The sequence below is a fragment of the Musa acuminata genome, unplaced genomic scaffold, assembly GCF_036884655.1.
Source record: "Musa acuminata AAA Group cultivar baxijiao unplaced genomic scaffold, Cavendish_Baxijiao_AAA HiC_scaffold_997, whole genome shotgun sequence".
Classification (NCBI taxonomy): Eukaryota; Viridiplantae; Streptophyta; class Magnoliopsida; order Zingiberales; family Musaceae; genus Musa; species Musa acuminata.
The window spans coordinates 1-27,500 of NW_027021214.1; the positions used below are offsets into that span (position 1 = coordinate 1).

Consider the following 27,500-nt stretch of genomic DNA (forward strand, 5'->3'; position numbering starts at 1 on the left):
CCAAAAAAATACATAATACATAATAAAAACATATGGGGTATTTTGTTTGTTGCTAGGATTCAACACATGTAGATTAGATATAGAATCAAAAAAGTTAATTGATCATTACATAGAATTCAATTAAGATAATGTATGAAAGTAGAATTCCTTGTATTCTCATTTGAGAATGGAAGGAAGGATTTTTGATTTGGGAGAGTTCAAAAAAAAAGAAGGATTTTTTGACTTGCCTTTTTCATTTTTCCCTTATAAAAATAACTCAATCAAAATAAAATTATCTAATCTACAAGAACGAAATGTTTGTTATGTTTAATATCTTTAGCTTAATCTGTATCTGTCTTAATTCTGTCCTTTATTCGAATAGTTTTTTCTTTGCCAAATTGCCTGAAGCTTATGCCGTTTTCAATCCAATCGTAGATGTGATGCCTGTCATACCTGTTCTCTTTTTTCTCTTAGCCTTTGTTTGGCAAGCTGCTGTAAGTTTTCGATAAAATCCTTAATACTTTGCCAAATCCATTCATGATTTATTCGACAAAAAAAATTATAAAAATGGATAAGATCGGCTAAGTCTTACATTAGAATTATAAACCCTCGATTAAAAAATGGAAATTCTTGTATATTGAGTAACCGCGGAGATGAATTTTGATCAGTTTATTTACTCGTTCTGACCTTTCAGTGAGTAAGGAGTTTATTAGGTCTAGGTCCCCTACAATACCTAATTGTCGATATGACAAGAAAATTTTTGTGAGGAAGGAATAAAAATCTTATTACAAAGAAATTCGTAAAAGTGACTTTCTTTTTCTTTTCAAATCAAAAAACTCCATTTTGGGGGGTATGATGTCAAATCAAACAAAATAGTATATGTGGTAAAAAGAAAAAATAGGTAATCTATTCCCTTTTTCTAAAATGATCTTATCTTGGAGATTGTGTAATGCTTACTCTCAAACTCTTTGTTTACACAGTAGTGATATTCTTTGTTTCTCTCTTCATCTTCGGATTCTTATCTAATGATCCGGGACGTAATCCTGGACGTGAGGAATAAAAAAAAATTGAGTTTTCTTTGTTTTTCTAATTTTTTCTTATTATTTTATCTATTCCATATATTCACTTTACCTATAAAAAAATAAAGGAATCGAAATTCCTTCGAAATCGAAAGTATCAAGTAATCAGAGCGGGCGGAGAGAGAGGGATTCGAACCCTCGGTACGAATAACTCGTACAACGGATTAGCAATCCGCCGCTTTAGTCCACTCAGCCATCTCTCCCAATTTAAATAAAATTGAAATTTCAATAAAATTTCAAATGAAATTGAAATTAACTATTTCAATTTAAATTGAAATTAAATAAAAAAAGAAAAGAAAATAATAAAAAAGAAAAAATTTTTAATTTTTAAGATATTAATTATTAAGTTTAAGAAAGACATTAATATAATATTTTTTATTAAGAAAGATATTAAACATTATAATTTAAGAAAGATATTAAACATTATAATTATAACATTATCATTAGAAATATGAAACATTCTATTAAAATTTCTAATTATAGAATAGATTTCATTACAGATGAAATAAAAAAAAAATAAAAAGTGAATAATTAAAAATTAAAATTATTAATAAATTCTAATCTAAATTTAAAGGTTAAAGGAATTGAAATTTTATTTTCAATTAAAGTAAAGAAAAAACAAATTAAAGGTTTTTTTTATGTAATAAAAAATTTCTTAAATATTATAATATTAAATATTATAATATTATATTATAAGTAATTTTATAAGTAATTGTATATTATAAGTAATTATATAATTAAGTAATTAATAATATTATATTATAATAATATTATATTATAAGTAATTATATAATTAAGTAATTATATAATTATAATTATATAATTATATTTATATTAAGTTAAGTTAATTTTAATAATTTAAGTAATGTAATTATATAAGTAATTATATAATTATATTTATATTTAAGTTAATTTACATTTACGTAATTTAATTTAAGTTTCATTTAAGTAAGTTAAGAGTAAGTCAAGAACGAATTTGATCAAGAATTCCATTTAGATAAGATTCGAAACAGGTATCTCCAATAGAAAGAAAACCTTACTTCTTTAATTTTGTACGAAAGGTTTATTCTCCCGGCCTGGTCCTAGTTAAGTACTGGCCGGGCCAGTACCTCTTTTTTTGTCCAGCTTCAATGACCCCTTCAGACAGACTGAGAATGCCAGCAATCCAGCAAAGGAAAAGTATAAGTATAACTTTATACTGTTTTTTAAATTTATATATGTTATTTAGAAAAGCTTTGTGCTCTTCGCCTTTTAAGTCCCTGGCTGGCGGGACTAAATATGTGTCAACGTTATAATTTTAATGCTATCTTGATTGCGTCTCACTCCCTTGTTCGACAAATAGTCCATTCATATACAATAATGTATATGTAGCGGGTATAGTTTAGTGGTAAAAGTGTGATTCGTTCTATTAACAACTTAAAAAGTTAAGGGGTCTCTCGGTTTTTTGCATACTCCGATCAAAAACTTTATTTCTTAAAAGGGTTTAATCCTTTACCTCTCAATAGCATATTTGAGGAAGAACATACATTCTCACGATTTGTATCCAAAGTCCAATTAGAAATTCTATTTTCGAAATTGAATAAGAAAATTGGATTATGTATATGGAGTCGTGAAACATAATTTTTTTTGAATTGGATCAATTCTTCCAATCGAATGAGTATGAATAAAGGATCTATGGATGAAGATACAAAAGTTTATTTCCAATCGTAACTAGATCTTAAATTTTGGTGTTGTAAAAGGGAAATTGAAGCCAAACAAGCTAGAAAAGGGTGGTTTTGGTTTACTAGAACCATCAGCATATTGTTTCAGCTCGGTGGAAACCAAATTCTTTTCCTCGGGATCCTGCGAGTGGAAATAGGGAACGAAGTAACTAGACTAGACGGATTTGGTATAATCCCTCTCCTCTAGAGGGATCATCTAGTAAGCGAGTAGTTTGGGATACATTCAGACAGAAAGGCTGACATAGATGTTATGGATCTAATTTTCTCTAGGAATACATCAATCTTCCATAAAGGAGCCGAATGAAATCAAAATTTCACGTTCGGTTTTGAATTAGAGACGTTAAAAGTGATCAAGCAACGTCGACTATAACCCCTAGCCTTCCAAGCTAACGATGCGGGTTCGATTCCCGCTACCCGCTCCATATTTCTTATTATGTATTATACATCTTATTATGTTATGTATTATACATCTTATTATGTATTATACATACATGCACCATCAATTTAGATATGCATTCTTTTTTATTCCCTAAAATATTTTCCGTGTAATTTGATTTTTTATCCGAACAAAAGAAAGTAAGAATACAAAAAAATAAAATAGGAATGAAAAGCGTCCATTGTCTAATGGATAGGACAGAGGTCTTCTAAACCTTTGGTATAGGTTCAAATCCTATTGGACGCAATTTATTTCCATCTATTTTTAAAATGGCTATACTTTTTAAAAATGGCTATACTAAGAAACCCTTTTTGAATCATTCGAATCAGAACTATTTCTCAATGATTACTCTTGTACTAAGAATAGAATATACCAAGAATAGAATAAAAGTAAGAAATTTATGTTTGTTCCTGAAGTAAAAACAGTTCGATCTGTTCTTGAATAGCTTCCTTCAAAAGAAATTCTACTTCCTCGGTGAATGTCTTGGTAGAAGATATAATTTCTTGAAATTTAGGTTTATTGTTTTTTAAGTAGCTACGTAACTGACTGAGAAATTTCTTTACCTGTCCAATTTCTAGCGGATCAAGATATCCATTCGCTCCGGTATAAATAGTAGCTATCTGTTCTTCCACTGCGAGAGGGTCTGATTGGGATTGTTTAAGCAACTCGCGTAATCGTTGACCTCTTGCCAATTGATTCTGAGTAGCTTTATCGAGATCAGAAGCGAATTGTGCAAAGGCTTCTAACTCTGTGAATTGCGCTAGTTCCAATTTTGATTTGCCGGCTACTTGTTTCATGGCTTTAATTTGAGCTGCGGATCCTACTCTGGAAACGGAAATACCCACATTAATAGCAGGTCGGATTCCAGCATTGAATAGATCGGCAGATAAGAATATTTGTCCATCTGTAATGGAAATTACATTAGTAGGAATATAAGCTGAAACGTCTCCAGATTGAGTCTCAACTATCGGTAAAGCGGTCATACTTCCTTCACCTAAACTAGAATTTGATTTAGCGGCTCTTTCCAAAAGTCGTGAATGCAAATAAAAAACATCTCCTGGATAAGCTTCACGACCGGGAGGTCTTCTTAATAGAAGAGACATTTGGCGATAAGCTTGTGCCTGTTTGGAGAGATCATCATAAATTATTAAAGTATGTTGTCCACGATACATAAAAAACTCAGCCAGAGCCGCTCCCGTATAAGGAGCGAGGTATTGTAATGTAGCAGGTGAATCCGCCGTTTCGGCTACCACAATAGTATATTCCATCGCCCCCTTTTCCCGGAAAGTAGTCACTACCTGAGCCACAGAAGATGCTTTTTGACCAATAGCTACATAAACACATATTACATTTTGACCTTTTTGATTGAGAATCGTATCTGTGGCTACGGCTGTTTTGCCGGTCTGTCTGTCCCCAATAATTAATTCTCGCTGACCGCGTCCTATAGGGATCATCGAATCAATGGCAATAAGCCCCGTTTGAAGAGGCTCATATACAGAACGTCTAGAAATAATACCTGGGGCAGGAGATTCAATTAACCGAGATTCAGAAGCTGAAATTTCACCTCTCCCATCAATAGGTTTAGCCAGAGCATTTATAACACGACCCAAATAACCCTCACTCACAGGTATCTGAGCAATTCGTCCTGTTGCTTTTACGGAACTTCCCTCTTGTATCATCAAACCATCACCCATTAATACAACGCCAACATTATTTGATTCCAAATTCAGAGCAATGCCTATTGTACCCTCTTGAAACTCTACTAATTCACCTGCCATTACTTCATCAAGACCATGAACACGAGCAATTCCGTCGCCTACTTGAAGTACGGTACCGGTATTCACAATCTTTATTTCTCTACTATATTGTTCAATACGCTCACGAATAATATTACTAATTTCGTCGGCTCGAAGGGTTACCATTAGTGTTTCTTTATTCTTTTTAGGAAGGAAAAGATAAAAATAATGCCTAAACTATAACTAAAAAAAGAAGGGCTAATCAGTTATTTCTTGCATGGCCCCGAGAATGCCAATATTAGCACGGATCGTACGGAAATGTAACTCGCTATTCAAGCAACTATTCAGAGTTCCTAGAGCTCCTTGTAAGGCTTGTTGGAAAACTCGTTGTCGGACCTGATTAATCGCTCTTTGTTGTTCAAACTGAAGGGTTTCATTTTTGTAATTTTCTAATTGTTCCAAACTATTACTAGTGGCATTAATCAAATTTTGTTTTTCTCGTTCTATTTCAGAGTATCCATTCATTCGATACTCATCTGCTTCCATTTCCACTTTACGTAAGCGAGCCCGGGCTCTTTCGAGCTGCTCAATGGCCCCTTTACGTAATTCTTCCGAATTTCGAATAGTATTCAAAATCCTCTGTTTTCGATTATCTAATAAATCATTTAATGAAAGTAGATTATCTTATCATTAATTTCAAAACTTCCATGATCTCTTCCCGAACCAAACATGAATCTTTCGATTCATTTGGCTCTCACGCTCAATTATTTATTTTATTTATGGTGTGGGTATTCCCATATCTTTTTTAATGTTTTATTTATGGTGTGGGTATTCCCATATCTTTTTTAATGTAATGAGCCTACCCTCTCTTTTCTGTTTGTATTCAAAGATGTCAAAACTGATACAAGACCAGAATATCAGGAGGACTCTTCCGACTAGACCAGACAAAAATCTAGAATTGTCAGCAAAGTTGTTTCTTTATTTGTATTTTATTTATATTTGTTTTGTATTTTATTTATCATTTTCATTTTTAGAATTCTATTTCATTTTTCATTTTAAAAAAATGAAAATAATAATTATTATATTTTTTATTTGTTTCTTCAAGTCCAAAAATTCCTCTTTTTTTATACATAGGTCGTCATTTCGGCATTAGATAAAAAAAGCAAAGTGCTCATTTTTCTAGTAAATGGTTCAAATTCTTTTATCGATATGAGTGTTCTATATCAAATCAAATAAATTACCAACTATTTTTTTTTTAACCATTTCGTTACTAACGTAGTGGTAGAAGTGGTAGAAAGAGTACCATGTTTTACCTGGACTTTAAACAATTTAGCTTTAACCATGTTAATGGTCTCACATTATTGGTTGATAGAGAATCAAAGTGGATTTACCAATAAGTCACGAAATGCTATGGTTCTTACATATGATTTCTTAATTTATTCAGAAGTAATTCGTCGAGATCGTGCACCTTTTTCCTATTTCTCCTATAAATACCATAAATAAAGTGCAGCTGGATGGATCCAACCTATTCTTGAAATACACAACTCGCACACACTCCCTTTCCAAAATAAATCAATACACCAAGCACTACACTTAGATTTATTGGATTTGTTGCTAAAATATCGGTATTAAACCCGAAACTCCCGGCGGATGGCCAGTGACCCAAGGAAACGAAAGAATCGATTACATTTTTCATATGCTCCCCTCTCTTATGGATAGGACTAACAAAGAACAGAGTTCTTTTTGTATCACTTCACTCGCCTTTTTTTGATCGATTTCTTTTTATTAATTTCATTTCCACTTTATTTAATGGCAATAGATTAAATCATTTGTTTGAAATTTATTATTTTTTAAGTTTTCAAGAAGTTTCCAATAAGATACTTTACTTAGGTCTTAGATCTCATATCAATTGATAACTATTTCGTTTGTTGAAACGCTTCGAACAATGAAAGTAAAAAAGTTTTCTATTGTACTAAGCTAAGGACAGAAAGGAAGAAAGCAAGCGAATCTGGTAATTCCTCATCCTCAAATCAGCCCTTCCTGGCGTATTGTCTCAACAAATAAGTAATTTATAAGTAAAGTGTAAATATAATTCGAAGAAGCAAAGGGCAATTCCAAGTTAAAGTTAATAAAATAAGAAAAAAGTATGTAAGGTACTTTTTTCTATTTATTTCTAGGATTAAACAAAAGGATTCGCAAATAAAAGCGCTAACGCCACGACCAGTCCGTAAATTGTTAAAGCTTCCATAAAAGCTAGACTAAGCAATAAAGTACCTCGTATTTTACCCTCTGCTTCTGGTTGTCTCGCAATACCTTCTACAGCTTGGCCTGCAGCAGTACCTTGACCAACTCCAGGTCCAATAGAAGCAAGCCCCACGGCCAATCCAGCAGCAATAACGGAAGCGGCAGAAATCAGTGGATTCATGGTAAGTTCCTCGCACAAAAAAAAAGAAATGGTTAATGATACAATCAACCAATGAATTATTACTCATTTTATCATTAAGATCCAGCGGTCCGAAGTAACTAAAAACTCCGAATTGAAATGATAATATTACTAAATTACTGAACTGAATCGTCACAACTATCTCGTTTTTACCCATAATGGAGTTTTTGTAAATCCATATGCATACAGTTCTAACTATTGTATTTCTTTGTTTCGAACCACTCTTTCATTTAATTCTTCGTTCTTTACTACACCATTCTTGAGTTCATCTCTTTGTTCATTCAATCCACAATCACAGACAAAATAGAAGGACTGATATTGAAATCCGTCTAAATGGAGTGTGACTAAATGCAGTGTGAGCTGCAATCAATATCAATCAAATTAATACCAATACAAATCAATATCAATATATCAATATGTAGTAATATAAAAGTATGTAGTAGTACCAATATCAATATATAGTAATAATTAATACTAATAATTATCGATAATATAATTATAAATGATTATATTAACTAATACTTAATTGATACTTAGATATTTTACATATGAATATTAATACTTATATTAATATTAACTATTAAACTAATTATTAATGTTAACTAATACTTATTTTATTACTTATATTTATTTACTTATATTTATTTATTTATTTATTATTATTTATTATTATATTTATTATATTATTATTATATTAATATTATTATTATATTATATTATCATTATAGGATTATATTATGTATAGGATTATATTTTATATTATGTATAGGATTATATTATGATTACAGAGTAGAAGTTATGATTATAAAAATAGTAATAGTATGTAATTAAGTAATAGCATGTAATTAAGTAATAGCATGTAATTATGTAATATAGTGATGTTATATAGGATGATAGGGATAGCCTTATATAACTAATGAATATCTAATGTCATTCTAATATGACATATATATTTGTTTCTTCCATAACGTAAACCACCCGCATTTTTTTTAGATTAAATCGGATTCTAGAATCATTCCTAGAAACATAGACGGGGTCCGAGCTTATAGACATTACATACATCTAGTATAACCTCCCCAACCCTTCTTTTTTTTTTTACAATTCTGTAATACCGTCCATCTTTTCTCCTAAAACTCTAAGTCATATAGTAATACGTTATTATGTTCCCCAACCAATTGGATTATCTTGAACCACGCATGAATTGGGATAAACTTACTTAATAATAATAATAAAAAATAATAATAAAAAGACTATTTTGAAAGCTAGTCAATGATGACCCTCCATGGATTCACCTATATAAGCCGCAGCTAACGTTGCAAAAATAAGAGCTTGAATACCACTTGTAAATAATCCAAGAAACATGACAGGTATAGGAACTACTGAAGGGACTAAAGAAACAAGAACGACAACTACTAATTCATCAGCCAATATATTCCCGAAAAGTCGAAAACTAAGAGATAAGGGTTTTGTGAAATCTTCTAGGATGTTAATTGGTAAAAGTATTGGAGTTGGTTGAATGTATTTCCCAAAATAACCCAATCCTTTTTTGCTAAGACCCGCATAAAAATATGCGACTGACGTGAGTAAAGCTAAAGCAACAGTAGTATTTATATCATTCGTGGGCGCAGCTAACTCCCCATGAGGTAACTGTATAATTTTCCAAGGTAAAAGAGCACCTGACCAGTTAGAAACAAAAATAAATAGGAACATAGTTCCAATAAAGGGAACCCAAGGACCATATTCTTCTCCAATCTGGGTTTTGCTCAAGTCTCGAATAAATTCAAGGACATATTCGAAGAAATTCTGACCGCCGGTCGGAATGGTTTGTGGATTCCGAACAGCTAGGATCACCGAACCTAATAAGATAGCAATTACTACCCAAGAAGTGATAAGTACTTGGGCATGGACTTGTAAACCTCCTATTTGCCAATAGAAATGTTGGCCTACTTCTACACCCGATATATCGTATAACCCCTTGAGTGTTTTAATGGAACATGGTATAACATTCATATGGTCCTCTAACAAAAATTGAACTTCAAAAAATAAATTATTTTGATTCAACCATCTCTTTCTCAACTCACCAACTTGAATCACTAATTGTATTCATCAATCGTATATTTAGGATATCAAGAAATTACATAGGATACCAAGAAATCACATAACATCATAACATATTATCAATATGCCCACATTTCCATTTTGTTTTTTCTTTTTTTTAATTCAAGAATAGTAACCGATCCAATAAATCTATAAAATCCCCAAATAATTAACTAATTATTCTTAATCATAATCAACGATTTCTTATATAGCTACAACGGCCCTCACAAATTGCGGATACTAATTTGTTAAGAACCAATCGGATTGAAGCTATAGCGTCATCATTGGCTGGGATCGAAATATCTGCGAGATCGGGGTCACAATTTGTATCGATTAAACAAATCGTCGGAATCCCTAAAATTACACATTCTCGAAGAGCCATATATTCTTCTTGCTGATCAACGATGATCACAATATCAGGCAATCCCGTCATATATTTGATACCGCCGAGATATGTTTGCAAGGCAGATAATTTTCTCTTCAACATTGCGGCATCTCTTTTGGGAAGACGGTTGAGTTTCCCCATCTTTTGTTCTGCTCTTAAATCCCTGAACTTTTGAAGTCTCGTTTCCGTAGTAGACCAATTCGTTAACATACCACCGAGCCATTTTTTATTAACATAATGACACCGGGCCCTTATTGCAGCTGATGCTACTGAATCCGCTGCTTTATTTTTGGTACCAACAATTAAGAAGTTTTTTCCCCTACTTGCTGCATCAAAAACTAAATCACAGGCTTCTGATAAAAAACGAGCCGTTCTAGTGAGATTTGTAATATGAATACCTTTACGCTTTGCAGAGATGTAAGGGGCCATTCTAGGATTCCATTTCTTAGTACCATGACCAAAATGAACTCCGGCCTCCATCATCTCTTCCAAATTGATGTTCCAATATCTTCTTGTCATTTTTCCCCACACTTCCTTTTTGTTTTTTCTTTTTTATTTTTTTAACAAAGAGACGAGGTACTTTGAAATAAATAATTGTTCCGATGGAACCTTCTACCGGGAATTAACCGTTGATACACGGTACAAACCATTAATGTCTTTTAATTACTTATTTTTTTTTTACCAAATCAATACTCGGACCAGATAGTTAAGTTAAAAGACAGATAGTTAAAAGTGAAAAGATAGTTAAAGTAAAAGAATCTGCTCTTAGGAATCATGAAATCGCGTAAACGATTGTTCTGATGTCTCATGGAAATGGGACGTAAGAACAAAATAATTCTCTATGGTGTAACAAAATATCTCTCATTTCCAAATCGAATAGATTCTTTCTTTTGATTTCCAAATAAATGTTCTTGTCTTGCCTTGAACGGTGCACTAATTTTTTGAATCCGGTACCAACGGGTATAATCCCACCCAGAACAACGTTCTCTTTCAGGCCTTTCAACCAATCAATACGACCTCGTAGAGCAGCTTTTGCTAAAACTCGAGCGGTTTCTTGAAAACTTGCTTCGGATATGAAACTTTGAGTATTCAAAGATGCCCTCGTTATTCCCAATAGGATTGCCCGATAAGAGATCGCTTCGTCCAAAGCGCGCCCCGCTCGTTCCGCTCGCAACAATCCGATTAATTCCCCAGGTGAAAAAACATTAGACATTCCATCTTCTGAAACCAACACTTTTGATGTTACTTGACGTACAATAATCTCTATATGTCTATTATGGATCTGTACCCCCTGGGATCGATAAACCTTTTGGATTTTATTAACCAAAGAGATACGACTTTGAACTATGGTTAGCTCCGCTTGAATCAAGAATCCCCAGGGGATTCCAAGAATTTTTGGTATACCTTCGTTCCAACCTTCAACTCTCCTTTCGAGGTTCATCGATATTGAATCAATAGAACGTACTTCTAAGATTTGTTCCACTTTTGGAAGACCTTGCGTTATGTCACCAGATCTCGATTTTTCATATATAAATGTAACTAATGTATCTCCTTCGTAAAAGATTTCTCCATAATGGCCATGAACAGTAGCTCCTGGAGTGGCCAAATAGGGCTTAGCCGATCTTATAACTAAGGAGTCAACATGAACAATTATGATCTGACCAGATTTTTCTACGTGTGGTTCGTATTTGAATAGACATACATTTTCACAAAAAAATTGTCCAAGACGAATTTTTTTAGATGTCTCTTCCCAATAATCGTGATGGAGAAAGTGCCAATTCAAATGGAATGGATTCAAAATGATGTTACTGCATGGATCGGGGTTATAAATCCTCCTATTTTCATCTATTAAACAGTATTTAAGTACTTGAAGTACTTGGAAAGTCTGTTGAAAATTGTCAAGTAGCAAATATTTCTTTAACAAGATCTGATTATAAGTTATTAAATGGTAAGATGAATAGAAATTTGCTATTTTAGGTACAATAGTGCCTAAGGGACCCAGCAAATCCTTAATTGGGATTATGGGATCCGATTCTTTTGTCATATTGTTATATTTTGAACCATTGAATGGGCCAATTCGAAAACAATTGGATGATGACAAAATTATCAAAGATTGGCATTCCTTATTTCGATTTAACAATGTACCAATAGTACCTTGATGTTGGGTAAGTGATTGAATCCTGGCCTTGTAAAAAAAAGGATTGATATTTGTGCGATCTAATCCATTATCGGAAATCAATCCGGAACTTGCCCTATCATATCTTTTTCCGGTATACGAAATAGTGGACTTGACTAACTCAATTCTTATGAAATCTCGAATCAGATCATTTGTTCTTACCTCAACAAAGGAAGCGTGAACCTCTTCCGGAGAACCTTTTTGCTCTTGATCCCAATTCAATACTAAGCAAGTCCGAACTAATTGAATACTTGTGTGAGAAATTCCTCGAATTGACTTGCCATTTCCATGAAGGATATAATTGACAACTCTAAGTTGGACATTATCCTTTTCCCGCAGGAGATCTTGAGGAAAAAGTGTTGCTAAATTTATGCCATCAGCTATTTCATATGTGACTACGGGTCGAACCAAAACAAAATACTTTTTCTTGGTAGGTGTGATCCGTTGGACATAGATCCAATTTTTCCATTTTTTTGATTCCTTAGAAATTTTTTTTTCTGTTTCCGGTGGTATCAAAATGCCGCTGTGCCTGGATATCTTATCTGCCTCTCCAGGAAAATAAATATCTCCGGAAAATATTTTTAGTTCAATATTTTTTTTTTTTCTCTCCACTCGGACTAATCCGCCTACTCGACTTCTTGTATTTAAAGCGAGTTGTGTATCTACTCCAATGATACTATTGTTCCGGACCATTATCAACGAAGATCCGGGTAAGATATGCACTTCTTCGAGAATGAAAAAAAACCGATCTACTTTCGTTTGGTATTTCGGACTAAATTCTTTTGGTCCTCGATACTCAATCAAATCCTCTTTTTTTATGATTGAATTGACCTCTACGGTTCCATATTTAGTAATTCCTGAATTGCTTCTTCTGTATCGTGGATCATCAAAATAAGCAAGAATACTATTTCTACGTAAAATACCCTGTTTTGGTATTTCGATCGAAATACCAAAACAGTGGTATTAGTTCTTTCTCTCGTTCTTGATTGTATTGTAATGGGATGATGAATCTATTTCTTCGCTTTTTCGCCAAGAAATAAGAATTCCCTTGGATAATAGAAGGATATATGAAATTCAAATGACCATTAGACATCGTTTGATCAGGTCTTATTGAATAGTCAATAATTTTCTTATCTTTTTTACCAGAAGTATCCAACAATTTATGTCTTATTCGACCATTAGTCATTGATAGGTCAGAGATATATCTTTCTTCGACAGAAAAAGAATAAACATTCATTTGATCTTGATCCTTGTGGAGCGAAAAAGACACTATACTGGATCTGCACGGACCTCCCGCTAATATCCATAAATGACTCGTTTTTGATAATAGATGAACATTACCATATGTATATTCAGGTGCATGGTGGACATCGGTACTCCAGTGCATTTCTCCCTCTGATTCAGAATAAATATGTTTTCGTACCTTCTCTTTAAAATGAAAAGTGGACGTTCCAGCACGAATCTCAGCAATCACTTGTTCTGATTCTACATATTGATTATTTTGAACTAAAATAAAACTTTTTGGTGGAATATTTACATTATGTAGAATATCCCGACTCTCAATAGTTACATACAAGTCTATAGAACATAGAAAAGCAGGATGCCCATGACGGGTACGTGTGGGATGAACCAAATCCTCATTGAATTTTATTTTTCCATTAGAAGGAGCTCGTACATGCTCGGCAGTACCGCCTGTGAATACTCCACCGGTATGAAAAGTTCTTAATGTTAGTTGAGTTCCTGGTTCCCCAATTGATTGACCCGCAATAATACCTACAGCTTCTCCCAATTCGACCAGGTCGCCATGAGTAGGACTCCGACCATAACATAATTGGCAGATCCAAGATGTACTCCTGCAAGTAAAGGGGGTTCGAATATATATTGGTTGTGCTCGAAAGGTTATGAATCGATTGACAAGTCCAATCCCAATATCTTGATTTCGAGTGGCAAGGCATCGTAGACCGATATATATATCGTCCGCTAATACACGACCAATTAGTGTTTGGACAAAAATTTTTTCCGTCATCCCATTTCGAGGACTCACGGAAATACCTCGGATAGTGCCACAATCTGTTCTACGTACAATAATATGTTGAACTACTTCAACAAGTCTACGTGTGAGGTATCCAGCATCTGATGTTCGTACAGCAGTATCTACAACTCCTTTGCGGGCTCCATAACAGGAAATTATATATTCTGTCAAAGAAAGTCCTTCACGTAAATTGCTTTGAATGGGTAAATCAATCATTTGTCCTTGGGGATCCGACATTAATCCTCTCATACCTACTAATTGGTGTATCTGAGATGCATTTCCCCTAGCTCCCGAAAAGGACATTAGATATACTGGATTAGAAGGATCAGTCATCCGAAAATTAGGATTCATTTCTTGTCTCAAATATTCACTTGTAGCATACCATATCTCAATGGATTGACGTAATTTTTCTACCGCGTGTACATTCCCATAATGATGGTGTTTATCCAAAATAAAACTTTGTTGTTCAGCGTCTTGGACTAACCATCCCTTAGAAGGGATTGTTAAAAGATCATCAATTCCTAATGAAATAGATGTAGCAGTGGCTTGTTGGAAACCCAAAGTCTTTACTTGATCCAAGATATGTGATGTATATGCCATTCCGAAATGATCTATTAACCTGCTAATAAGTCGTTTCATAACAGTTCCATTTATCACTTTATTGTGAAAGACCAGATCGGCCCGTTCTGCCATAAGTACAGTACCTCTTATATTTATTCTGCTAAGTAGGATTCGACAATGGACCTGAGTTAGTGATTCGAAAACTTCCTTTCCTCAATCTCAATCTTGATTCACGCAGAAATTCAGAAATTATGATACCAGTGAAATTGGGGAGACCCGAATTCCCATGGGCACGAACATCGCCTAATCTGATTTCTTAGTTTAGATAGCGTATGAGTAGGCTCGACAAAACCCCTGTATGGCTTCTTCTATTTCCCGATAAAAAGAAATATGACCAAGAGTAGTTCGAATGTATATACAACGGATTTCCTTTGTTACACTTCCTTCTATTAGATAGTGCCCATAAATCTCATGATAAGTACCCAAAGATTCATATTGAACTTCGATGGGAACTTCTCTTGAGCCAATGACACGTTGATCTAGTCTCCATCGGAGCCACAAAGGACTATCTAAACTAATTCGTTTCTGTTGATAAGCTCCAAGTGCATCATAGGAACTAGAAAAATAGGGTTCTTTCTTTTCCGTATACCTATAGTCATTTTTTTTATTGTCAACCTTTTTATTTTGGTAGTTTCCGCAACTATATCTATATGGATTATACCTATTTGCACAAATACCTCGACGATTCCCGATCGTTAATAAATAGAGTCCGATAAGCATATCTTGAGTTGGTACGGAAATAGGATCCCCAATAGCTGGAGACAAGAGATTCATATGAGAAAACATAAGTAAACGAGCCTCCGCTTGAGCTTCCAAAGATAAAGGTACATGAACAGCCATTTGATCCCCATCAAAGTCTGCATTGAAACCCTTACAAACTAATGGATGTAAACAAATAGCGCGTCCCTCCACTAAAAAGGGTTGGAACGCCTGTATGCCTAATCTGTGCAGGGTGGGTGCTCTATTCAATAATACAGGATGCCCCCGCATAACTTCTTGAAGTATTTCCCATACAATGGGTTCTTTTTCCCGAATTTTACTTTTAGCAATTCCTATGTTAGAAGCAACATGTTGTCTGATTAGACCACGAATTACAAATGTTTGGAAAAGCTCTATTGCTATTTCTCGAGGTAATCCACACTGATGTAATGAAAGCGAAGGACCCACGACAATGACGGAACGTCCCGAATAATCGACACGTTTACCAAGCAGAGTCTCACGAAATCTTCCCTCTTTGCCTTCAATTACATCTGAAAATGACTTGTAAACTTTATTATGACCATCCCTCATTGGTTGTCCACGGATCCCATTATCAAGAAGTGTATCCACGGCCTCTTGTACCAATTTCTCCTGACACATTACTAATTCCCCTGGCGTAGATCTACTTGTTGCTAATAGATCGGTAAGAGTATTATTCCGATAGATAACTCGTCTATAGAGTTCATTAATATCCGAACTCATTAGTTTACCCCCATCTATCTGAATGATTGGTCTCAACTCGGGAGGAAGAACTGGTAATAAGCACAAAACCATCCATTCTGGTTCTACATTTGTTCGAATAAAATGTTTAGCTAATTCCATGCGTCTAACCAAAAAATCCTTTCTTCTTCTAATTTTTCTATCTTCCCATTCATTTCCAGTGGACCCCTCCTCCCCTAATTCCTTCCATTCTACTAATGAATTACCCGTAATAATTCGCAAATCTGAATCGGCTAATTGTTCTCTGATAGCACCTGCTCCTGTAGAGATTTCTCGATTTCGAAATGTCTCGAAGCCTTGGGTAGTAAAAAAAAGTGGTATGCTGTATTTCCGAGATTGGATTTCATATTCGAATAAACCTCGTAATCGTAAGAAAGTAGGTTTTTTCGCTATGGGCCTAGCAAAAGAAAAATCGAGATAGGTTCCTGTAGGATTGGATTCCCCCTTTTAAAATCGGACGTGAAGGTTTCCTTTCATCCGGCTCAAGTAGTTACCTCAAAAAGGGGATTCTTTCTTATTTAAAAAGTTTGTTCGAAAAACCCTACAAACAAAGAACTACTCCTTACTCAAGTTCCCACTAAGGACCAACGATTCATTCTTCTTTTTTTACTTTCATTTTCCGAATTACTTATGACAAAATAAAAATGTAGGATTTTTGAGTAGTCTACTTCCCGTCAAATGATGAATCCCCTTAAAAGAATACTTTGGGACTCGTAAGGGATTTACTTGTCTATATATCGTTCTATTCGATCCTTTAGGTCCCTACTCACCTCGATGGTTATCCCATGATGCCCCTTGAAGCATATATGCGATAGATAGACTTCTGTAACCATACTATATTTGCTTGCTTAAACGGAATCTCTCTATAAAGAAATGGAATAGCTGATTCCACAAAAAAGTGTTTTTTCACGAGGTATAACTAGCAATTCCTATTTATACGGAATCGACCATGGATCAATTCCCCTTGCATTTGGAAGTATTGAATACACCTATAATTCTGAGTTTCGTGTTACTTTTACTTCTCCCAAAACACATGTCAGAGCCGGGGGCACCCCAATCGGATTGAATGGGATGACAGTTTCTCAGTCCGAATCTGTAAAACGAAAATTTTGATCAAATCACACATCGCAGTATACTAGGCCTTCTAATTCCTTAAGGGGTTTATCTAAAAGATTCGCGATATAACTAGGAAGACGTTTCAAATACCACACATGAGTCACTGGACATGCGAGTTTGATGTATCCCATTTGATATCTTCGTATCCGAGAATCAACAAATTCCACCCCGCATTGTTCACAAAATTTCGGGTCTTCTTTTTCAGCTCCAATCACTCGATAATTTCCACAAGCACAAATTCCACTTTTTATGGGCCCAGAGATTCTTTCACAAAACAATCCATCTTTTTCTGGTTTATTGGTCTTATAATGAAACGTATAGGGCTTTGTCACCTCTCCAACTATCTCTCCATTAGGTAAAATTTTGTTGGCCCAAGCCTTTATTTGTTGAGGAGAAACTAGTCCAATTCGAAGTTGTTGATGTTTATACCGGTCAATCATAGAATAGAAATTCTGATTCATTCAGATCAAGCTTCCTTCCTATTAATCTGGAAGTTCTTCTCAGATACAAGGAAATGATTCAGTTCTAGAGCTAAAGATCGTAGTTCTCGAACGAGCAATCGAAAAGATTCTGGAGCATCTTCTGGGTTAGATACTCTTCCTCCAATGATCGTAGCACCAAGTACTTCTTGACGAGCTCTAATATGATCAGATTTATAAGTAAGCATCTCTTGTAAAATATGAGCAACACCAAATCCCTCTAGAGCCCAAACTTCCATTTCCCCTACTCGTTGTCCCCCTTGCTTCGCCCTTCCTCTAAGGGGTTGTTGTGTAACAAGTGCGTAATGTCCACTAGAACGTCCATGGATTTTATCATCAACTTGATGAATTAATTTTAAAATATAGGACTTTCCTATTAGAACAGGTTGTTCAAAAGGATTTCCTGTTCTTCCATCAAATATTCTGCTTTTTCCCGGATATTCGGGTTCAAATACCCATGGATTTTTTGTTTGCTTACTGGCTTCATATAATTCGGAAAACACTAGTTTTCTCGAAGCCTCTTGCTCATATCTCTCATCAAAAGGTGCTATTCTATAATGTCTCTTTAGCAGATCCCCCGCTAACCCGAGCGAGCATTCAAATATCTGTCCCACATTCATTCGTGATGGTACTCCTAATGGGTTGAAGACCATATCAACAGGTGTTCCATCTTGCAAATAGGGCATATCTTGTCTAGGCAAAATTTTTGAAATGATACCCTTATTCCCATGTCTTCCAGCTACTTTATCACCTACTTTGATTTCACGTTTCTGTGAAATATATACACGAATCATTTCTGAATTATAACAGGAACCCCCCTTTTTCCGGATCCATCTCACATCAATAACGCGACCTCTTCCGCCTATAGGTAGTTTTAGAGAAGTTTCTTTTGCAGTGGATACCTGAATTCCAAGTATGGCTCGTAATAATCTATCCTCTGGAGCATACGACGATTCGTTTGCTGTCTGAGGTGTTAATTTACCTACTAAAATATCACCTGTTTCTACCCAAGATCCCAGCATCACAACTCCATTTCTGTCTAAATTGCGGAGTAAATGAGCCTCTAGATGTGGTATTTCCTTAGTGATTCTTTCAGGTCCTTGGCTTGTCACATGAGTCTGAATTTCATATTTCCGGATGTGAAAAGAAGTATAAATATCTTCATATACCAGACGTTCGCTAATTAGTACTGCGTCTTCAGAATTGTAACCCTCCCATGGCATATAAGCTACTAATACGTTTTTTCCTAAAGCAAGTTCCCCCCCAACTGTAGCCGCACCGTCCGCTAAAATTTGTCCTTTTTTAATGCATTTACCCCGCGGAACCTGAGGTTTTTGATGCATACAAGTATTTTTGTTGGAACGTTGATAGATAACTAATGGAATACTTATACTTATAGTAGTGTCCCCATTACTTGATAAAATGATCTTGTGAGGGTCAGTATAAATGATCTTTCCCTCGTGTTCGGCTATAGCGGAAACCCCCGAATCCAGAGCCGTTTGGCGTTCCAGTCCAGTTCCAACAATGCACCTCTCGGACTGAGAAAGCGGAACTGCTTGGCGCTGCATATTAGAACTCATTAAAGCCCGATTCGCATCATTATGCTCGATAAAAGGAATGAGGGAAGCTCCAATAGAAAAATATTGGAAGGGAAAAATACTTCTAAGATGAATCTGTTCCCATGCAATAGTCAGGAACTCTTGACGGTATCGGGCTGGAACAACCTGTTCTTCCTGAATACCCCGATTCAAGGCCAAAGAATTTCCCGCTGCTACCATATAATATTCATCTCTATTTGGTGATAAATAAACTATCTGTGCCTCTTTTGATCTTTCAGATATTTCATAAAATGGACTCTCTATAGATCCCCAATGGCCAATCCTCACATGAATGGCTAAGGATCCAATAAGTCCAACATTGATTCCTTCGGACGTGTCAATTGGACAAATACGTCCATAGTGGCTAGGATGAATATCTCGTATCCGAAAACTAGCAGTTCGCCCCGTCAATCCTCCAGGACCCAAATAACTCAATTTTCGCCCATGAACGATTTGTGTCAATGGATTAGTTCGATCCAAAACTTGAGATAAAGGATGTAGGCCAAAAAACGATTCATAAGTGGTTGTTAATGAAGTTGAAGTTACCAAATTTTGAGGAGTCGGTATCAATTTATGCCGAATTGCTCCACATATAGTTCCTCGAACCGCATTTTCTAAACGAACAAGAGCCAGTCCGAATTGATCCTGTAACAGATCCGCTATAGAACGAATCCGTTTATTTTTCAAGTGATTCATATCGTCAAGTGTACCCATTCCAAATTTAATTCCGATCAAATGATCCGCAGCAGCCAATACATCTCGTGGTAATAAAAATGTATTGTTCTGAGGTATATCAAGATTCAGTCTCCGGTTCATATTTCGTCGACCAATCCTTCCTAATTCACATCTTTGTTGAAAAAATTTCTTTTGTAATTCTTTACATAAAGACTCAGAAAATACCGGATCCCCGCCTACACAAGCAAATTGTTGATAAAATTCCAAAATAGCATTTTCTTTTGACCCAATCTTTTTTTTCTCCTTATCATTCGGGAAAGACAAGAAAATTTCAGGGTAACAAACATTATCTAGAATTTCTCTTAGATTCGAACCCATAGCTGATGATAGAATTAGAATAGATATTTTTTGTTTCCTACTTACACGGGCCCATATCCTTGCTTTTCTATCAATTTCTAATTCCGATCTTCCTCCCCAATCTGATATTATTGTGCTGGTATAGACAGAAATTCCGTTATGGTCCAATTCTGAACGGTAGTAAATACCAGGACTTTGCAATATTTGATTGATCACAATTCTGTATATTCCATTTACTATAAAGGTTCCCAGGGAATTCATTAGGGGAATGTTTCCAATAAAAACGGTTTGTTCTTGCATATCTCTACCGGTTTTCCAAATTAATCCCGCGGGTACATATAATTCAGAAGAATATGTGAGTGATTCATACACAGCATCTCTTTCGTTTATCAAGGGTTCTACCAATTGATATCTTTCCACAAATAATTTAAATTCAATTTCTTGATCTGTATCTTCAATTTTTGGAAACTTATGAAATTCTTCCGTCAAGCCCTCATTAATGAACCTACAAAATCCCTCAAATTGGATCTGACTAAATCCAGGTATTGTGGACATTCCCTCATTTCCATCATTCCGGAGCATCTTAATCTTAAGTTTCCTGTTTATTGAAAAATCCCATTATTAGCTCACTATTTATCGAACCATACGGATCGATCTAGCAATGATGGAATGTATATTCTGTTTACTGAATCACATGAAATTTTAGCCAACTCCATATACCATATATGTATTTCATACGTATGAACGGAAATGAGACAGAGGAATGAAGAGCATTTTCGACGCAAGTTCGAATTTGCGACAGGTACAACAGGAACAATATAGAGTTTCCCTTTTTAGCATACTTAATTTTATTTGAGTTTCATTTCATGTTCAAAAAAAATTTCGAATTATTTTTTTGCTAGTAGAATATATAGAATATGATTGAATTGCGTAATAGGAGTAATATTTATTAAGTGCATGCCAATATAGCTATCTACCTGTCCGCATATCACATCTTTTATCGTAATTTCACTTGTGGCAACAGAAGTCAGGTCGCACTATATCATAATTCCTATTTTTTCTATTGCATATAGAAAATGAAAAAAGAAGGCACGACGATTCTCTATAGGGATATGGGATATGTACATAAGAGCGGTATCTGTGTAACAATTTCTGTTTTGAGGTTTACATATACACATATATATTGTTATAATTTATATTGTTATAATTGAAATTGAAAAAGATTGATTATTGAAAATAATTGATACTGAATTAGTCATAAATCAATTTGATTTTGTTATGCCATTAAGGAAACGCAACAATTTGAGATACAAATTGAAGAACCTTTCGCTAATTCAAAACAACAAAACAAATAGTTAATGGTTCCAATTTGCCCTGAATTTTTCAGTCTTTGACCAGAAATCTATTTTTTATCTTATTTGGATCGAATTTGGTTTGGCGACATGGCCAAGTGGTAAGGCGGGGGACTGCAAATCCTTTATCCCCAGTTCAAATCTGGGTGTCGCCTGATCAACAAAAAACTTGGGATTTCTTATTCTGCTGATTTAACTCGACGAATTCTGTCCCCGGAGAAGGAGAGGCAAAAGGATAAGCCTATCGATACTTTATTTTTAGAATCTGTAGTTCTATAAAGAAAGTCAATTTTTTTAAAGAAAGTCAATTTTTTTCTAAAAATCCGGGCTTTGGGTGTGGCCCAAACCGGTACAAATAGGGATGAAGTAAGCCTTACTTATTAATATGATTATGATTTTAATATGATTATGATTGGTTCGGACATTTATTTTATAAGTAGAATAAATAAATAGTGAAAGTAAATTCTGGGATTCAAAACTACGAAAGTAAGAGGTCGGAAATCTTGGTATCCAAAGGTTCCTAAAGGACACTCCATTTTTGCTACTAGGATTGAAGAAGAGATTGTACGAAAGACTATCAAGAATTCCTAATTATTTTACACTACCACCGTTGTGTCTACTGACTCTGTCTGGAATTCGATTGGATAGGCTGATGGGAAATCAATTTAGAAGTTGTGGAAAGGACTGAAGATACTTTGTATCCAGACTCACGAGAGTCTCTGAGTACTCAAACATTCAATCAGGATAGTTGGTCGGCTCTTATTGAGTAAAGAGTAAAAGTAAAAGTTGAAGAAACAAAAAAATTTCTTTGCCCGTGTAGGAATTTCTTTGCCCGTGTAAGATAGGGGGATTACGAAAAAAAGAAAGAATGTATGTAATACTGGTGATGGTGTCTCCCCATTCTTTCACAAAAAAAACAGTAAGGCTTAGATCAAATAGGAAATAGAGGTATCTGATAGATAGTTATCTATCTTGATGGTATATTTTGATGTCTTTTGCTTATGAAAAAGGGTAACAAACAATAGGTCTTAGTACTCCTACATGTTCCATTGGGATAGGAGTATTCCTTTGTTATTTCATTTTCCGAGAAAAGGTGTGTGTATTGTATTTATGCTTAATGCTTCCCGATTCTACCAGAAATCTTATAATCTTGTTACGAGTAGATTCATTGGATTGGTTCATCAATAGCCTTAAGTTAAGTCAGAATTCCATTTTGACTCTGCGCCATTGATTCCACTATGATTATTGATCAATAATGGAATAATTCCTTCATAGAGATAGGAGACATAATTTATATGGATATAGTAAGTCTCGCTTGGGCTGCTTTAATGGTAGTCTTTACATTTTCCCTCTCACTCGTAGTATGGGGAAGGAGTGGACTCTAGGGGTACTACTAATCGAGTAATCGATTGAGTAATTGAATTCTATCAATTGTTTAATTGATCGTTTTGCAAAGCTTTAAAAAAAGAATGTCTCTGTTTCAAAATTATACTGAAATACAGTAATGAATAAGAAAATACAATAATGAATAATAACCATTCGATCAAAGAATGAATGATTACTATAGTTGTATTTCGAAACCTAAATCTACGCATGATAGGAAATTTTTTCCAACCGAATTCTTCCTAAATATTCTATTTTGATAAACCAGCTCTTACCAGAATTATGGATATTACAAAAAGAAAAAATCTGAAATTGGTTTTTTCTTTTTTTCTTTATTTGTTTCCCTCTTTCTTTACTTTTACTGTTCTAAGAGAAGAGAAAGCCGTTCCGCTATTCTAATTATATTAGATTACGACAATACATACTTTCTATTGGAAATGACTAGTTGTTGTCCAAAGAGGTTCTACACATAATAAGATTAGATCTTTCTTCCGTTGAGCGATCCACATATCGCGCATTTCACCTTTTTTTTAGACTCCTAGAGATTTTTTTATGCTTTTTTTGACTCATCTCATGTCATGTTTAAGCATAAAAAATTGGGAAGGTCTACTCTATTAATCTACTTCTTTTTCAAATCTGAAGAAGTTATCATGGAATAGAACTCCGCAGATCATCTGTTAATAGATCAAGCAATGACTTCTTGAGATGGGAAATCTAAAAAAAGAAAAAGATTCTTTTCTTTGGTTTCGTTTTCTTTTATCTTTTTTTTTATTTAATTTATAGTAGAATATGCCCATACTCTTTTTGTCTTGCTCCATTGATTCCTTTGATAGATCTCGGGACCTATACCTATATATATATAAATTCTAAGAAAGCCAGGAATTAGAAGAGTTGGTCTTCAATTATTTTGAATTGATCGAAATCCACACAAGTAAATGTAGCCAAAAAAATAATAGAATTGGACTGTTATTTTGATGTACTATTTAGATATACATCTAATCTATGTACATACATATTGTATATTGACCTAGATATAGGCTTTCTCTATATAAAAGCCTATATCTGTATACAGTACAACTTTCTATGAAAATCATTAATAGGATAATAAATACTATACCATACTATCTCGGCTCAGATACTACTATCTCAGATACTTATTATCTCAGATACTTATGATTCCAGACAGATCATTTCATTTAAGACTTGGAGTTTGAATCCGTTTCTTTCATTTATTCAATCATTGATAAGAACTAATAAATCAAGTTTCAGTCAAATTAATCATTTTGACTGACTGTTTTTACGTAGATGATAAGTAAAAAGGCAGTAGGAACTAGAATGAACAGTGCAGTAGCAATAAATGCGAGAATATTTACTTCCATAATCTCATTGTTTTTTTACTTCGCAATAACTCGGGATCTAATCCCATAGAGATGAGAAATTTGATTCCTGTAAATTCAATGGGATGAATTGCATCCTGATGATACTGAATCGGATCAATATTATGAATAACAATATCTGATCTATCAAATCGATTCATCGTCGAGAATTGAATAGTATAACATAGGAAGATCCTTTATCCATACTAAATCTGAAATGGGATTCCTGATCCAATAAAGAATCCCATTGAATTTTCATCCTTTTCCACTTTTTCTTTTCTATAAATAACCCTACCGTCTTCCTTATATACTCCTCCTTCGTTATACTTATACATACAATTATGTACATACAATTATGAGGTATTATATGACTGGTATTCTATGAATCACACACAGATCCAAAGAGTAGAAGTGAGATGGAAAAAGGACGGGTTAAGTATAAAAGATCTAATATAATTCCAACAAATTTAATAAAAAGGAACGTTGCTTGGTCTTTTCTTTTATTTGATTAGTATCTCTTTCTTCGATTGGGACTGGAAGGCATACATCAAAAATTCAGTGTGCAATTTAAATGAGAATGAGATAGATTGTTTCCAATTAGTCATTGAGGATACACAAACAAAGTCGAAGCTAAAAAGGGTTGTCGTTTAACCTGACAAGTACTCTGTCGAGGTAATTATGTTAAGTTCATTATGTATTGTACAATAAACGAATACAATTTGCGTATGTACTCTCGGTAAAAATAGGAGCACTCTATTCTATTTCATTTATCAAGAAAATCGAAAAAGAAAGTCAGACGAGTATCTCTTAAAATACTAAATATAGGAATACCACCGATTGTACGAATCTATATATGTTATGTCTCTCCCTTATCACTCGGCACTAGTGGAAGAAATGGAAATTCCTGTATTTGTCTGATGATAAATGCGAAATGAAAAACAAAAGAAATAAGGATCTCCACTGGGGATTAGATCTTGCCCCCTGTCTCCTTTTTCACGGAAAATAGATAAATTCATTTCTCCATTCATCGGTCGGATCCTAGTTCGGGACTGACGGGGCTCGAACCCGCAGCTTCCGCCTTGACAGGGCGGTGCTCTGACCAATTGAACTACAATCCCAGCGAGGTGTATGGTATACATATTCTTAATGGTTTCAGAAAAACATTTTCTTCGTCGCGTTGTAACAGAGACACGAATGATATACTAACTGATATCATATACACATAGAACACATAGATATGGACTATAGTGAAAGTGACACGGATTACTAGTAACCTGTGTTTATTTTATTTTATTGCCAAAAATAGATAATCAACCTTTCATTGAGAAAAAACGATTTTTCCTTTCATAATCTTTGCTTTGATTAAGTATTATGAATCTAGATCGTTAGAAAGAAAAGATCAGAACGAATGAGAAAAACATGGATAGAGAAACAAAAATGGACTCTTTCTCTTTTACGGATCAGGTATTTTTGTTTCTGGGGGACAAATTGGTTATATCATTGGTTATATCATATTCATGGAGCGGCGAATTTTTGGGCCGAGCTGGATTTGAACCAGCGTAGACATATCGCCAACGAATTTACAGTCCGTCCCCATTAACCGCTCGGGCATCGACCCAGGAAGAATTCCTTCTAGGCTTATTGATAATCCATGATCAACTTCCTTTCGTAGTACCCCCAGGGGAAGTCGAATCCCCGCTGCCTCCTTGAAAGAGAGATGTCCTGAACCACTAGACGATAGGGGCATATCCGCCCAACTGTCATCATACTATGATGATAGTATGAGTAGTTTTTTGGAATTGTCAATATAATCTAATGATATGACTAGATCTGAACACTCTTTTCTACTTTTATGTTATGATTCCATAGAATTTTGTTTTGGATTTGATGGTTCATGAATGAACCATCCCATACTATTTTATATAGCGAAAGGAGGTACAGGACTCCGTCAGTTCAGGCAGTGATTGGTCCGACAGAACAGAAAAGGGGGTAGAACCCCACTTAATTTCTTTTCTTCAATTTTAACTCATTAATTTTAACTTAACTCATTGCTTCGTTCATTGTTCAGATAAAATATGCCTATCACTATCTCACATTAAGTCAGAAAATTAAAAAACGATAGAAATTTTCCTTTTTTCTTTTTTATTTTTTTATAAGAATTCGGTTCAGGGTACGAATACCCTCATCACATGATTCAAGAAAATCTATCGAATCTATGTCGATGTCAGATTGGTACATGTATCAATCAAGTGAATCTTGTTTTGATGAGTCAGTAAAGGTAAACAAGCGGGGTCGGTCTTGAAACAATTCACTGCATTATTTTTATCAAAAAAAAAAATAAAAAATTTGCCCACTTTTTACTTTTGGGGGGTAAATCAAATTGATTGCTCCTAAATGAACTATGTATATATTATGTGCATATATGTATATATCATGTACATATATTATGCAGTAGACTCATAATGGAAAAAGGCTATAATTCATGAATCGAATAAAACAAGCCCTTTTAACTCAGTGGTAGAGTAACGCCATGGTAAGGCGTAAGTCATCGGTTCAAATCCGATAAGGGGCTTTTTCCACTAAACTAAAGTTTGAGTCTTTGTTTTTCGGTGGAGAATAGAGATTTCTTTTTATTTCTAAAAAGAAAAGGGTAACCACCATTATAATGACTTCTGATTATTACGAGTTATAGTTAAAAAGTGAAACATTATTCATTATTATTAGTATAAATAATAATGAATAATTGTAGTTATTAGAACTAGTCTACTCTGTACTGACAAAGTAGTCCTCTTCATGTCTAATTATTCAAATTTTTGTTTTTGGACAGGAATATTCTAGATGTCCAATCGCTATTATGAATCGCCAAACCAAAGTATTCTTACTTCTCCATTGTTTTTATCAAACCCAGCATCAAATTCTAAATCAAGAAAAAGTAAGTGGACCTAACCCATTGAATGACGACTATATCGGCTATTCTGAT

At 34.4% G+C, this 27,500-nt stretch overlaps 4 protein-coding genes and 5 non-coding genes across 9 annotated transcripts; 3 read left to right on the forward strand and 6 right to left on the reverse strand.

Annotated features, from left to right (window-relative positions):
• Nucleotides 1-1,173: 1,173 nt before the first annotated feature.
• TRNAS-GCU (transfer RNA serine (anticodon GCU)) lies at nt 1,174-1,261 on the reverse strand. Its single transcript has one exon. It is a non-coding gene; the product is annotated as a tRNA-Ser (tRNA).
• A 1,159-nt stretch (nt 1,262-2,420) lies between these two features.
• LOC135665400 (ATP synthase subunit alpha, chloroplastic) lies at nt 2,421-7,975 on the reverse strand. The gene is made up of 2 exons (XM_065177195.1): nt 6,503-7,975; nt 2,421-5,619 (listed from the first exon to the last, which is right to left on the reverse strand). Exon 2 carries the CDS (start codon nt 5,135-5,137, stop codon nt 3,614-3,616), a length of 1,524 nt encoding a protein of 507 aa, XP_065033267.1. The 5' UTR covers nt 5,138-5,619; nt 6,503-7,975; the 3' UTR covers nt 2,421-3,613.
• Nucleotides 3,390-3,461, forward strand: TRNAR-UCU (transfer RNA arginine (anticodon UCU)). Its single transcript has one exon. It is a non-coding gene; the product is annotated as a tRNA-Arg (tRNA).
• On the reverse strand, nt 5,497-10,072 carry LOC135665401 (ATP synthase subunit a, chloroplastic). Its single transcript, XM_065177196.1, has one exon. The coding sequence runs from the start codon at nt 9,402-9,404 to the stop codon at nt 8,661-8,663; it is 744 nt and encodes a 247-aa protein (XP_065033268.1). The 5' UTR covers nt 9,405-10,072; the 3' UTR covers nt 5,497-8,660.
• A 3,016-nt stretch (nt 10,073-13,088) lies between these two features.
• Nucleotides 13,089-17,912, reverse strand: LOC135665403 (DNA-directed RNA polymerase subunit beta'). The gene is made up of 2 exons (XM_065177198.1): nt 17,309-17,912; nt 13,089-16,595 (listed from the first exon to the last, which is right to left on the reverse strand). The coding sequence occupies exons 1-2, from the start codon at nt 17,759-17,761 to the stop codon at nt 14,967-14,969; spliced, it is 2,082 nt and encodes a 693-aa protein (XP_065033270.1). The 5' UTR covers nt 17,762-17,912; the 3' UTR covers nt 13,089-14,966.
• Nucleotides 17,662-27,181, reverse strand: LOC135665402 (DNA-directed RNA polymerase subunit beta). The gene has a single exon (XM_065177197.1). It carries the CDS (start codon nt 20,989-20,991, stop codon nt 17,767-17,769), a length of 3,225 nt encoding a protein of 1,074 aa, XP_065033269.1. The 5' UTR covers nt 20,992-27,181; the 3' UTR covers nt 17,662-17,766.
• TRNAC-GCA (transfer RNA cysteine (anticodon GCA)) lies at nt 21,846-21,916 on the forward strand. Its single transcript has one exon. It is a non-coding gene; the product is annotated as a tRNA-Cys (tRNA).
• TRNAD-GUC (transfer RNA aspartic acid (anticodon GUC)) lies at nt 25,565-25,638 on the reverse strand. The gene has a single exon. It is a non-coding gene; the product is annotated as a tRNA-Asp (tRNA).
• On the forward strand, nt 27,021-27,092 carry TRNAT-GGU (transfer RNA threonine (anticodon GGU)). The gene has a single exon. It is a non-coding gene; the product is annotated as a tRNA-Thr (tRNA).
• Nucleotides 27,182-27,500: the final 319 nt, after the last annotated feature.

Excerpts from the sequence above, each read along its gene's own strand:
- LOC135665400 (XM_065177195.1), bottom strand. The coding sequence starts at position 5,137 with ATGGTAACCCTTCGAGCCGACGAAATTAGTAATATTATTCGTGAGCGT.
- LOC135665401 (XM_065177196.1), bottom strand. The coding sequence starts at position 9,404 with ATGAATGTTATACCATGTTCCATTAAAACACTCAAGGGGTTATACGAT.
- LOC135665403 (XM_065177198.1), bottom strand. The coding sequence starts at position 17,761 with ATGAATCAGAATTTCTATTCTATGATTGACCGGTATAAACATCAACAA. Across the intron at positions 16,596-17,308 it reads AAGGCCTAGTATACTGCGAT|TTTTCTTTTGCTAGGCCCAT; the intron begins GTGTGATTTGAT and ends ACCTATCTCGAT.
- LOC135665402 (XM_065177197.1), bottom strand. The coding sequence starts at position 20,991 with ATGCTCCGGAATGATGGAAATGAGGGAATGTCCACAATACCTGGATTT.